General features: G+C 31.4%; 1 protein-coding gene across 4 annotated transcripts; it reads left to right on the forward strand.

The window, feature by feature from the left end:
- The first annotated feature begins 1,568 nt into the window (after positions 1 to 1,568).
- Positions 1,569 to 14,687, forward strand: LOC113509714 (circadian clock-controlled protein daywake-like). Of its 4 annotated transcripts, none has more exons than XR_008253372.1 (6): positions 1,569 to 1,755; positions 7,435 to 7,654; positions 12,660 to 12,790; positions 13,240 to 13,395; positions 13,787 to 14,341; positions 14,433 to 14,573. XR_008253372.1 is itself a non-coding variant. In XM_052899363.1 (6 exons), exons 1-5 carry the CDS (start codon positions 1,674 to 1,676, stop codon positions 13,948 to 13,950), a joined length of 753 nt encoding a protein of 250 aa, XP_052755323.1. In that variant the 5' UTR covers positions 1,569 to 1,673; the 3' UTR covers positions 13,951 to 13,962; positions 14,433 to 14,515. The 4 variants fall into 4 exon arrangements, 3 of the variants coding, with proteins under 3 accessions (XP_052755323.1, XP_026748918.2, XP_052755322.1); XM_052899363.1 differs by having other exon boundaries at positions 13,787 to 13,962; positions 14,433 to 14,515; XM_026893117.3 differs by lacking the exon at positions 13,787 to 14,341 and having other exon boundaries at positions 14,433 to 14,687.
- The last annotated feature ends 205 nt before the right edge of the window (positions 14,688 to 14,892 follow it).

Genomic DNA, 14,892 nt, shown 5'->3' on the forward strand with positions numbered 1-14,892 from the left:
TGGTATCGCTTCTGTATTACTTTAGCTGTGTATTCCCTATAGACATGAGCGGTATCAAGGACATAAGAGTATACTGTGTTACCCATGTTACTCTTTATGCGGTACCATTCCTGAATACTAAGATGTTTTTTAATGGGTGAAAATGGCATGGTAACTTCGCATGCGCTATCGGCATACACTGGCGGAGTACCAGTGAGAGGTGATAGGTGTGGATGAAAAGGCAGGTCAGTTAGCCCATCGTGACGGATTCAACGATAAATTAGTTACGATAGTTTCCAGGCATTAGGTCGACCTCCACACGGTTCCGTGTGGAGGTCGACCTGATGGGATGTTAATAGCAATGGGGACTAACCTCTCCATTACTAACAGTCCCTTCCCCCCAGACTAAAATGTTATGCTATGTTATGTTACCACAGGGAGACTTTGTACAAAAGTCGATTGCTTGGGTACCTCCGTCCCATTCGTGTTTCAACCGTGAAGCAGTTGTGTTTGCATGGCTGTGTTTCGGTTTGAAGGGTGAGATATAGCGTGAATTTACTGGGTACAGAGGAATAACACCTGAGTCATCAGGAATGGCAACGCATGGGGGGATATCATTGGCGAAACAGTATACTCTGTTATGTCCATGGTACTGCTCATATCTATAGGCGACGGTTACCACTTTGCATCAGGTGGGCCGTCAGCTTGTTTGCCATTCTAAGTTGTATAAAAAAAATGCCTCTGTACCCTGTAACTTTATTACTATATCCCACTAAAGTTAATTAAGATTAATTAGGCTTGTGAACCATTATTAATAAAACCCATTCATGAATTTAATAAATTGAGTTAACAGCTTGCCATACTTATTCATGAGAACTTATCTTTCGCATTCGAGTGAAATGAAATATAACGAATTATCAAACGATGCGACGCCAATTACACGCTTATTACATCTGGAACCTTATAATGGTGAGTTACACCTGCTAATATTATATATTCTTACATTATTATGCTCATTTTAGAAAAAAGTTTTTTACTGTTCTCGGGTTGAAATTGTAGGTATGTATTACTTATTTTTATGTTGCCGTGCGGTCCCAGCATAGAATGAGCCGACTCGTTCTTTTACCCTTGGTGTCGTAAGAGTAGACTAAAGAACTTAACCCTTCTTTGCATGATTTTTTTTATTAATGAAATAAATTAAGGTAATATAATTCATGTTTAAAATTAAAGGAAAAATGGTTAAAAAATATTTGACAGCTATATATATATATATATATATATATATATATATATATATATATATATATATATATATATATATGTTTGAACATATTTGTATAAATTTGATTATTTTCTTTATATTAAAATGTTCCATATCGATAGACTTAAAATTACTGGATTATGTAAATTTTACAAGTATTTAGTATAAATAAGACTATATTGTTTTCTAAAAATGAGATAAAATCATGAAAATAGAATATATGAACATTATATAATTTAAAATTTTCTTTTCAGTAAATATATAATTGCAATAATTCAAGTAACAGGTTGTCCGGCGCTCAAACATCCGCAAGGTCTAATAATGTCTATCCGTTTAGTCGATATAAAGCAGTTGTTCTCTGCGCCGGGCGAAGCAGTTATGAAACTGACTTTAATTGCATCACACATACTTAACAAATAATTATTAATTAATAATGAATTTTTGTGTGGCAGCATGGTGTGTGATATTCAACATTTTGATTGCATTCTGTCAATATGGACTCACAAAATTAGCTCGTAAGTAAACAATTATTGTGTTGTTATTAAAATTCATTTTATTTCTATATAATAAACAAATATTAATCAATGAAATTAGGTTTTAAAAATAACATTCACTATAAAAGTGTATTAATTTAAATATACGAATAATGCTCCGATGATAGAAAACACCATTTACCACCTACTACGTTTAAGTCTAATATATGTGCTCGATGAAATGTGAGCATCTCGAATGTCATGTTTACTAAAATAATAGTAGGTGGCAAATGCCTAAAAAAATAAAAATACCCTTTTTAGCACTAAAGTTGCATGATTCTTTTACTTAATAATGATTATTATTATTACAATATATAGAAAATATTATTCTAATTCTTGCATAAAAGGAACGTTACAATAAAGTTAAAAATAGACGCACTGGGAGAATATCTTTTAGAAATAATTTTATCAATATTTAAAAATTTTGAAAATAAAAAAAAAAACAAGAATATATATCATTCATATATATATATATATATATATATATATATATATATATATATATATATATGTCAAATGATAACAATCAAAAAACTTTAACGAACTCGTGTTAGAATGCCTGTTGGAAATGTTGATATTAACTAATAACCTCTCCTTTACAATCATTTGCACAAGAAACTCCATTCATTTGTTATACTCAATAAATAGAATTTCATGTATTTAAATTTTTATGCACATTCAATGAGTTAATATTAAACGGCGAGATATTGTTTTAAGCAGCATTTACGCCGCTGTCGCCCAAAGTCCCAAATTGCGTGGTGCAACAAAATACGCACCGAGAGCTCCTACTACAAGAATTACCCATTACACTATTACCATGCTTGTAACTGTGGAGCACATTAGTTCAGCTCCCAATCTAAGAGAGATTGACAATCTAAACCTATAGTTATCCAAAAACGTCCCTACAATATCTGAGGAAATGGCTCCTGTAACCATAATCCTGATTCCCATGTGGACGCAGCAAATTTATAAGCATGCTCTACAGTATCCCAAGACAAATCAAGTAATGAGATCTTGCAGAAATTATTAATCGAATCATTTCTATGCGATTTTAGGATTATTGGAAGAGTTAGGATTAGAAGCATAAGCATATTTTAAGGGGAGCCGGATGAGTCGTGTCCCTACCCCAGAATTGTCTCGTTATTGTGTATAAAAAAATCCAAACATCTCAGTATGTCTTTTCACCGAAATGACATAAAATGAGCAATTAGTAAAACTTGCTTGCTTATTTTTAAAAGACCAGTTTTAATAAAAAGAAATATCAAGATTATTAAAGAAGCCAAGTATAATAATTTAAGATTTCATTTCACAAAAAAAACTGATTTCAATAGTAACAAAACCAGTTTTTAAAAATCTTTATTTAAAAACTAAACTATTTAATCGATTTTGATAATGGGACTAATCTAAAAGTATATATATCCTTTCATATAAAAAAGAATTTACCAAATCGGTTTATAACTGACGAAGTTATGAGATAAAGAACATAAAAAAATACTGAATTGAGAACCTCCGTCTTTTTTTGAAGTTGGTTAAAAAATAAATGTACTGCTTCAATTCGAATTATCTATTATAAGATAATAAGAGCAATTTAGGTTTGGTTTTATTCCATTATATATTTAAATGTTAATTATAACATCAACAACGGAACTCATTCATATTACTAAATATCAACTCCCGTTAACTTGTAATATCTTAGTAATATATTTACTAATTAATGAGATGACTATTATAAACACTCACTTCATTGTAATTAACTTCGTTAACTATTAATAACTTTAACTCGATCGCATGGTTATAAATTTATTTATATTACCGGCAAACTATATTATTCAGGCAATTTGTATTATTTTACTCTTTTTTTTTACACAACTTAGAATGGCAAACAAGCTGACGGCCCACTTGATGGAAAGTGGTAACCGTCGCCTATAGACATAAGCAGTACCATGGACATAACAGAGTATACTGTTTTGCCCATGATACCCCCCATGCGTTGCCATTCCTGAGGACTAAGGTGTTATTCCTCTGTACCCTGTAAATTCACGCCATATCCCACCCTTCACACAGCTGCTTCACGGTTGAAACATGAATAGGACGGAGATACCCAAGCAATCGACTTTTGTACAAAGTCTTCCTCTGGTAGAAAACAATACCTAGACAATGTAAATAATACCTAGCACATCTAAACTAGACATGGGTAATATGAATACCGATCTAATATCTATATATTGGTTAGTTAGTTGTCCAATATTATTTTTAGACCAATATAAAAAGAGACTCTTAATATTTCCGTTATTGGACCTGTACTCCTATATAGATATTGTAACTAAAATATATAGATATTGCTGTATATTTCCCATCCCTAATCCAGACACGGTTATTCGTACCGTTGATCATCAATAATAAACGGCTTCATTTCTTTGCTCTCGTCTTTTACACGCATTACCGCTTACATATTTATTTATGATGTCTAGGCTGAGTATAAATTTCTTACTAATATTATAAATATAACAGCTAGTTTGTTTCTTTGTGTACCTTAATAGCGTAACCAATTACTATGAAATTTTGGTATACACGTAGGTACTATATGAGATGGAGAAGGATATAGGCCACTTTTTTATCCTGGTCAGTAAACATACCCCGGTAACGCGGACGAAGTCGCGGGCAAGTAATAATATGTCATACATTACCTAAACGTTATAGGTATTTTATATATTGTACAGATTGATTCTTCAGGATCGGCGCGCACGTGACATCCCTAGTGTTGCATGCGTCCAAAGGCTAAAAAAACCGTTTATCATCAAACGGGTTTTATGCTTGTTTAGCACTTTCGTGGTATAAAACAAATGATGGGCCAATTGATCTGACATAATTGTTTCCTGTCATTATTCACGATATCCTGTTAGGTCAATGTTTACAAAGTTCCCTTTGGACACCCTCGTGATTATTTTATGTTCAATTCATCACAAAGGAGTAACTGATTACATACTCACCTATCACCACTACTGGCACCCCATTAGTATATACTGATAGCGCAGGCAGGGTTGTCAATAATTGCTAAATTATCACATATTATATCCTAATTTGAAACACGGTATAAAACTGAATATCTCGTAATTATTATACATTCCAGTGCACCAGTCCATACATATACATACGTACATATCACTGGAATGTATAATAATTCTATGTTATCGATATCGATAGGAACAACAGTGTGTTCCTATCGATATCGATAACATAGAATCTATCGCATATGTATCTATCGTTATCGATAGGAACAACAGTGTTTCTGTGCATCAGATGGCCTCTTGCATCATCTTAATACATCAAATTCCATTAGCATCTGTTAAAAAATTATATATCACTACTCGAATATAATATAGCACTATTTGTATGAGAGTGTTGCCATCTGATATCAAAAGTGTCTAGGTCACATTCTATATATACGAAGGCCTTTGACGTGGCTTACTGGACAATGACTTTACGTAAGTTTACGTGCCCTCCGAAGCACGAAGTGAATAACAATCGTTTAAAATCGAACAGAGAGATCTCATAATTTTTTTATAGAATACACATGAATGTATACATGTATCTTATCAATCAGAAATTATAGAGAACAGGCATAGTGTTTGACAAAAACTTGGAAGTCCAAATTTGAAATTTTTCAATGGGCAATGTCTAGCTTTACCGTTATCATCATCTCTCCCATAGACTGTCATAAAAAAGGGTCCTGAGCCACCTGCATCCACTGACTCCCTGCAATGCATTTGAAGTCGCCACTCCATCTTGTGGGGGCTCGTCCTACACTGCGTTTAAGCCTAGCTTATTAGACTTAAAATTAAACGGTTATTATACTAATCACAACGCTGTGCTCACGTACAAAAATTGCTGGGGTAGCAAGAAAGCGGCAACACGAAAGTGGGACTGAAACGAATATGATATGCGATAAATGAGCCAAAATTTGTAAATATTGGCTTAGGTAGATCACAGCACATGTCTAATGTAGAGAATAACAGGACCTAATCTAGCACAGTAAAATCTAGCATGTTTTAGACAATGTGGAACTCGTTGAGGAAGGACTTTATCCAGCAGTGAGATCGACTATTACCACTAATAGTATTCGTTTGACTTAAAAATAATTGCTTTTCTAACAATATGTAGACAATCTCATAAAGTATAAACGATTTTATAGATATGTAGTTGACAGGCACCTCATAATACAGTTAAATTATTACTTTGTATATTAAAAAGTAATAAAACAAAATGTTATTACCGGTTAGGTATATAAATACAAGAGAATCATAAAATTATGATTGCATGTCCTTTAATAAGACAAATAAGGCAAATGACTACTAGTACTGTTTCTATATTTAATTTCTGCGCAACTTTGTTTTATAAATATTAGAGGTCAATATTTTTAATTCGTCGTATTTTTTGCATATTTTACAAGGTATCGGTTTTTTATTTCTTTTATTTTGTCTGGCTATTAGTTATGGCATCACGAAAATATGGCTAAGATTATTTCAACGAATTTGTACATTCAAGTAGATAGAATCCTTACATAAAAACTGTAATATGTTTTATGGGATTTTATCAAACCAATTACTAAATATACGAGTAGTTTAAGTTCTTTGATATATGAAATAACATTAACGAGTAAACTTGGAGATCGTTGTTTATTGAATAGGCAAAATTAGGAAATTTTTTGAGATAACAATTAAGTATTTGTTTTACAAAATAATCACAATATTCAACCGCTATGCGGACAAAGTAGTGCGAATTAACATCTAATCATAATATCATGGTTACTTACAAGATTCTAGTATATTATGTCAGATAGCTTAGGGCTTAGCAACATGATAATATTTAATTGAGCTCGAATTACCTTGGTTTACCTAGTAATTTTAACATAATACATAATAATTCAATACGGTAATTTTTACAACCTCTATTATCCAGTAGGTAAATGTCGATATCGATAATAAAATTATCAATAGAATTTTTGTAACTTCGACGTGACCTAATACACATTAAATAAATTAGCTCTTAATTAAGAGTTCAACTGACAGTAACTAGCATTACTTAGGTGAATGGCAAAATAACGCATTGGGCGAAAAACGTACCAGCTTCAGAAACCTAAGCGAAATACTTTTAAAAGCGGATTTAAGCCACTTACGTTAAGACTCAATCGATCCAGTCTCGAATTCAAATAGAATAAAGATAATATTCAAAGCCATATAGTTAAATTTTTGAAAGTGTGCTGTACCTTCCTAGTATAACTGGGAATAAAACAGAAAATATAAAAGTCATATTGTCAAATTATTCATTAACTTTAAAAACAATTGAACATTTTTCATATGCGACGTTGCTATACTTGGTTATGAATGCACTTAAATATATGTATATTACATACATTTTTGACAACGCCCCCCCACTCCAGTAAAACGACGAAAAAAGGTAATTAATAATGCGCGCTGTTTACTTCAACATATTCAATTGAATGCGATCCTTTCTCAGCGCCTCTTCGGCCCTCGTTGTCTATTTTGTACTTCGGGGTCCAAGGGCCTCCCTTCACTACTATTTGTACTTGGGTTCAGTATAACCGAGCTCCTCCCAATTCCAAAATCAGATTTTATTAATAGTAATATTATTTCCTTTCAGCTGACTACATCATACCCTGCAATGACACGAGCAGCGAATGTCTCATTAAAAGCACCCAATATGCTATCCCCGAGTTCGTAAATGGCATTCCAAATCTAAATGTACCAGTACTGGACCCGTTTGTGATAGATAAACTAACGATACCACTAAATGGCCTCAAGGTGACATTCTATAAGGGAAAGGTCAGTGGTTTCAGGAAATGTATCGTCGACAATGTTATGTGAGTATTTTGCCATATAATTTTGTACTAATACTACTCGATATACATATAAAGCTAACACGAGGTCCCCTATGTGAAAATAAGATCATCATCATCTTCCCACTCTTATCCAGATTTATTTATTAGTCAACGAAATATTTCATCTTTCATTTATCTCTATTCGCAGTAATTTTCACATTCACTCCCATTTTAGCCTTATCATGTTTCACACACTATCCATTTCTTTTAAATCTTCCTCTACCTTTATAGTTATCGATAAAACATGCTCTTCAATTCTACGCATCACATGTTCTTACTAAAACAGGCGGTTACTTAACTTTTTTATGTGATCAAGATCTGATGCACTAATAAATAGTAAAATATATAAGATTAAAAATAATAAGACAATAAGAAGATTGTAAAGCGTAATAAAAATTCTTAAATATCACGAATTAAAATTATTGTAATAAAATTAGCTTTTATAAAAACATGAAAAATATACTAGATAATACACTAGATATGTTAATAAACGAAGTACTGAATATTTTATTGAACTGCGATGATTTTGCGGAAGTCCATATCATTGGATAATTTTTTATTTTCCGCTACCATTAGCATGCGTGTATGCGCAAGATCACAAACACATTCAGTGCTAAGGACCAGTAACAGAGGCCTTCCCTATTAATGATGAGTCTCTGGCCTTCATTGAGTCTACATCTATACATCAACAGACAATTTATCCTTAATTTAATTGAAGAATATAATATTATCGCATTATTTTTAAATAATTACTACTTATTACGATAGTAAGCAAAATATTAAACAAATTCTATCCGGAACAACTCTAAAACTTACCTCGGTATCGACATTAATACAAATAAACACAGAGGTATTTTAAAAATAGTTACATAAATACATTAAATATAAGCCCTGAATGTAGAAACTTTTTGTAATCGATTAAAATATGACTTCCAAATATCTCATATTGACTTTACATCCAACATGGTGCAGGCATCAAATGAAATTAAATTTTGATATATTACTTAATTATAAAATCAGTGCACGTTGTGGATCGGTTCAATTACCACAAACTGGGTCCATTCGACAACATTAATATTTTATTAAATGTAAACATTGCTTGATAACGTAAATCAAAACTCGGTAAATTAATATTAGTTACGACAAAGAGTACAATGCAGTCTAAATACTGGTTTTGGACTCTCGCGCACATCAATTCATTTACTTCAATAGTTTTAAATACACAATCGGGGCTTATTTCGATGAAAAAGCTTTTACAGGTATATAGTACCTACATACCTGCTTTAGAGCCGACGTTTGTATGTAAAAATATATATAAACAACGCAAAAGTTTAAAATTAACAACTTGAATAAAATTTTATTTTTTATAACGAGTTTTGATGGGTGTAAATACATTTTCACCTGTCAAAACCATCTGGAGAACTGCGTGGAGATCGATTTGTCAAGGCTAGCAAGAGGATTACTAGTATCCATTATTCACAATTCGCTTTCCCCAATATTGTTACTTAATAATTCATATAAACTATTAATAAATTAAAATTTTCTTCTCGTAAGTATTTTTTCTATAATACGAGTACAAATCAATAAAAAGTATAGACGTAACAGTACCGAATTATAAAGAGAAGCTTTTGTTTTGCGAGTGATAAAAAGTGTTGCATTTATAAAGTTTTTATAGTAACCAAACAGACATTTGCACACCTGCCAAGGGTAGCAACTACTTGCAAAATATGAGGACAGTGTTCAGCAGTAAACGGTTAACGGCAGATATGATGATGATAAAACGGTCATATAATCGCCTCGGGATATTTAATTTAATTTTGTCATGATAATATTTACCAACCTCAGAGAGTTCATAATAAGGTAGTGAAATAAAAAATACAGTATTTTGAATTAATTAAAGATAATTCATAAAAGTTCCTTAATTTTAATAATTTTAATTTTATAATAATATGGCAAGAATTTTCTTATTAGTTATAAGTGATGATTTTTTGCAGCACTCATTTTGTATTTGTATATTTAAATTATACGTAATAAGTGAAGCAACAAAGTTTATATTCATAACTTTAAAGGGTGATGATTAACGCAGTTTTCTAATTAAGACATTTAAATAAAAAAAGCTATTAAACATTTACTACGTTGTAAGGCACTTTATTATAACTATCTTTACACATTAATTAAATTATACTATTTTAGCGCTTAAACCCTAAAAAAACTATAAAAGTTTGTCTAGACGACTGACACCGGGCAAACCATCAGGAAATACCAACTATGTATATTATTTGCTTCTACAATTATCTTGTCTCTAGTTATACACATTTCCTAGCAACATAACCATAAAAAGCCATTATCACTGGAATAAATGAGAAGTAATTAACCCTTTATTATCTTTTTAATAGACGCTCCCATGTAATTTATGTTCAATGGCAATTTTTAATTCTTTCATTGTCGTGGGATTTATACATTATTCAATTTGGTCAAACTCATAATTATGATGCATCACAGCATCACCTGCGTGAATCGATTGTTATCCTTTTTCTATTAGAATTTCTAAAAATCCTTTAGAAGTATTTACTTATGATATACAAAGATTTCATCTTATAGTAAGTATCTCTTCAACTAGTGAAGGTTGGCTCACGGAATCTGTTCTTGTCTCTTAGGAGATGGAATGATTCGGCTGCATTCGATTTTGCAGAGCCATGACTTTTTTCTGTGACCAACCCTTCTTTTGTCTACAATTTTGTCCATCATAATCACATACTCATATATAAATATGTCGTAATCGTTTTTTTATACTAATTTGATGGAAACAAGCATACGGTCTGCCTGATGGTAAAAGGGATAACGATTGTGGCCTATGAACACCTGTAATATCGGGGACATATATAAGGTATACCTGTCCAAAAAGTTAACTTTCATTTAGTATTTGTATACCATTCCGTTATACGCTAATAATTTGGTCACTTAATTAACGAAAAAAAATAGCACTAATTTAAAAAATCATTTAGTCCCGTTGTAATTGTCATAATAGAAGATGCTCTAAAATTATGTAAGAGTTTTACTTATATTCATTTAAGCATATATTACGATTAATTATGTCTATTAAATCTCATTAATATTTCTGTCATCAAATATAATCAAATAATATGAACCTTCATCTTGTTTGACACTCCAAGTTGTATAAAAAAGTTATGAAAGGAAATATAACAAGCAAAGGTATTATTTGCCACCGGAAAATTATAAAGCCGCTTGAACGAGAAATTTGGGTCGACGATTTGCATATCGTGTGTGAATTTCAAGATATAAAGTTAGAAGCCTCTGGCAGATGGACAGACAGACAGTGTACGACACAATAGGTATCCTCACGGATTTTTCGGGTACGGAACTTTTAAAAGGACACTCATTGTAGCAGTCGTATAAAGAAGACTTATAAATATTTAATGTTCTTTGAAACCGAATTAATGGTAAAAATAAAGTGGTTTTTATCGTTGTGAGATTTTGATAATCTGTAAATTGTAAAGAGACAAAATTAAAATTTAACAAATTTTTGTATAAATAAACACATTTTTAGATAAAACAAGTATACATTAGTACGTTAGAAATATGTTATGTTATTTTTTAAATTTATGTTTGCTTTTAACTAAATAAAATATTTAATTATAACGATATACATATGTGAGTAATGCAATAATTTCATAAAATTCTCATTACGCACGTATAAATATGTATTTATTTAATTTTATCCGATTTTTAAATAAAGTTCTCACAAGTTGCGTTTAATTTTAACTTGAATACAAAAACTATGTTATTCATTTATACAGGCGACAAAAACCACATTCTATTATAAAAGACATCAACTTGTTCGCCATTTGAAAATGCACAAAAATACTCCCAGCATAGAATGAGCCACCCTTTTTTTCTCGTACGTGTCGTAAAAAGCGACTAAGGAAATTTAATGGTCGAAGGATGGACAGCAGCGTCCTTCTTAAAACAACAATCACATGGTCTTCTCTTGCCCGCCGGATGATGTGTGGGCGGGCGAGGTAGGGGCCTCGGGGCGTACCCTATTACCCCGGCTTTTACTCCGGAGGCGACGACCTCCGGGTCGCTAGGTTTGCAGCCGGCATACACTGTTAGTCTGTGTATACCGGCGTGGTGTCTGCCTGCCAAGCGTGACAACTACTGTCAAAACCTCCCAATAGAGGGAGACATGTGATCAGCAGTAGACTGTTAACAGCTGATATGATGAGTATAGCCACACCTGAGGACTTAATCAGTGCACTGTCATTCTCGCGAGCAAGATAAAACTATGCAAGTTAGTTAAATTTGTAATCCCATTATTTATAATTACCGTTATTTAAATTTAGACTTCCAGTGAGATCAAATGTCATGGCGATCTAGTAATACCCTTATATTATGAAAAGTAATCTAACATTATTTGTAGCTACTATTATTTTCTTTATAACGGTTGCATACAAATAGATGTTCTGTTTGATGGTAAACCATTACCATTCTATGGATCCTCGTAACGCCAAGAGTCTCACGTTAGCTAGTTCGTTTTTAGTTAAAACTTTAATATTAACGGAGCTTATAGTTATAATAATTTAATGACTCGATATATTATAAACTGTATGCTATATTTTATAAATTGTTTAAGAACTATTACCATATTACTACCAACTATTACTATTACCAGAACTATATTTAACCTTTCCCTCCTTCCTTCTATACTACTTTCTCATTATTTATAATACTATACGTATATTTTATACACATATTTTACGCGGCAGCACCGCGAGAAACAGCTTGTATCTTAATATATTGTTTCTAAACAAATATGAATTGCACGATACAAGCTTGCACGCCTAGTGTGTAATTCATAGAATCAATTATAAATATACAAGTATTTTTGGCAAATAAATATTATTTTATTTAATTTCATTTCATATGAATGTTGATATTAAACAACATTACCTATGTATGATTACAGATCAGAACTTGAGAAGCGTCACTTTGTTCTGCAATTCCACTGTAACTTGACTATTAAAGGACAATACGATGCAGTTGGGAGAATACTACTCTTCCCAATAAATGGCGAAGGGGACGCTAAAGTTAAATTGAGTAAGTTTATTAATTTACTATTTTTTGAGACTTTGTCCGGGTGAACAAAATATATATATTATAGGATATTCTTATGTTCTTCTCCATCAATTCTTACTATTAGCAGTTTATTATTTTTACTCATTACCACTAAACGCCTCAACGACTCATCAATTATCATGAGGCATACACCTTATATATGGGGGTAGTGAAGGATATAAGTTCGTATGGACAAAGTCGCAGGAAAAAGCTTAATACGATGTAAAGTACAATATAATTAATAATGCAGAAATAAAACATGTTGCAAAATTAAATCAACGCAATCAGTTTATTATAATCAATACAATTAATAGTCAAGTTTTCGTAATTTCATTACCTTGTTTTTTATTATTACAATTAATCACTTTAATTAATTAAAACTAATTAATAAGTAAATTTTATTTAATTAATATTCATATTTTTTATAACAGCAAATCTTAGAATGAAAGTGAATATAAATACAAAGTATACAAAGGACAAAGAAGGTCGGAATCACTTTGGCTTAAGAAATTATAAGTATACATTCGATTACGGTGACCGTGTCACGTTTGATCTCCAGAACCTCTTCAAAGGAAGCAAGGAACTGAGTAAGTAAACAGTATTAATAATATTTTGGCTTAATGATTATTAAAATTATTCATATTACGAAAAGTACACTATTATAGTAATTTTCACAATATCATATGATCCTTATTAACCTGCAACTAATATTACCAAAATAGGTTTATAAATAGTGAACATATGGCATTATATACACAAAAATATAAACAAATTGCGAAACTCCTTATTTTTGAAGTTAAATTCATGATAAATAGACACACAAATCTCACCATAATAGTTTACTATAAACAATCCAGATATAATTGTCCACGTGATGTATAGTACTAGGTGTTTCGTTCAGAAATAAATCACAAATCATTAATCATCATCCACAACACTCATAAAACACATACATTGTGGCAATATATATTTTTTCAGGTGATACTGTTTTAAAGTTTCTCAACGACAATTGGAAGTTGGTCGCCGAAGAATTCGGAAAACCTATATTAGATTACGCTGTAGACTTAGCGATCAGAACTATCGAGAGATTCTTCATCGCTGTACCTTATGAAGAATTAATTAATGTTCCTATAACATTTTGAATTGATCACAAAATAAGTTTATATTAGACTAATTGTTGATACTTCATGAACAACTAAAGAGTTAATAGACAATATTGGCTTACTATAATTACTTCACCAATAAAACAATACGAGTATTTCGACACTAATAAAACAGATTATTTCTCTCATTCTCAGACATTCTCAGACGAAACTGGTTTAAAGTTATACAATGAAAATTTAAAACCACTTGCTGAGGAATTTGGAAAGCCTATAGTAGATTATGTTATAAATTTTACTAACGCGTCGTATGAACAATTGATTAATGTTACCAAAAGGTTGTGAATTTATCACTAAACACAAAACTAGGTTTACACTGGTTAGGTTAGTTGTAAGTTAGATTGTAAGAGTAACTGAAGACTTAATAGACAATGTAAGTGTATTCTTACTACTTCACTAATAAAACAATATAACAACACCACTAAAATAATTTCCTCTTTGTAGTTAAGAATATATTTTTTCAGGTCAGACTGTTTTAACGTTTCTCAACGAAAATTGGAAACTAGTTGCTGAGGAATTTGGAAAGCCTATAGTAGATTATGCTGTAGATTTAGTTATAAAGAGTATTGAGAAATTCTTCAGTGCTGTACCGTATGAGGAACTAACTAATGTACCAATACCACTATGATTTTATAAAACAAAATAGGTTTAGATTGGTGAAGTTAGACCTTATGAGTTGTAAAGACTTAATAATATAAGTATAATTTTAAGTTTAATAACTGGTTTTATTTAGATTTCATTGGCATATGTATCTACCTATTAAATGATATAAGTTTTTTTTTTTTTTTACAGCAAACAGTAAAAAAAGGCAATTTGATTTTTCATATTACTCGTACAACAGGTAGTCTTTTAATTATATATTTTTTATTATCATCATTATACCAGCCGTCTACTGGCCACTGCTGAACATAGGCCTTCGGCTTG

Source organism: Galleria mellonella, unplaced genomic scaffold (genome assembly GCF_026898425.1).
Source record: "Galleria mellonella isolate WM207_F2 unplaced genomic scaffold, CSIRO_AGI_GalMel_v1 utg57, whole genome shotgun sequence".
In the NCBI taxonomy this organism is placed as follows: Eukaryota; Metazoa; Arthropoda; class Insecta; order Lepidoptera; family Pyralidae; genus Galleria; species Galleria mellonella.

Excerpts from the sequence above, each read along its gene's own strand:
- LOC113509714 (XM_026893117.3), top strand. The coding sequence starts at position 1,674 with ATGAATTTTTGTGTGGCAGCATGGTGTGTGATATTCAACATTTTGATT. Across the intron at positions 1,756-7,434 it reads TGGACTCACAAAATTAGCTC|CTGACTACATCATACCCTGC; the intron begins GTAAGTAAACAA and ends ATTTCCTTTCAG. Across the intron at positions 12,791-13,239 it reads GGACGCTAAAGTTAAATTGA|CAAATCTTAGAATGAAAGTG; the intron begins GTAAGTTTATTA and ends TTTTTATAACAG.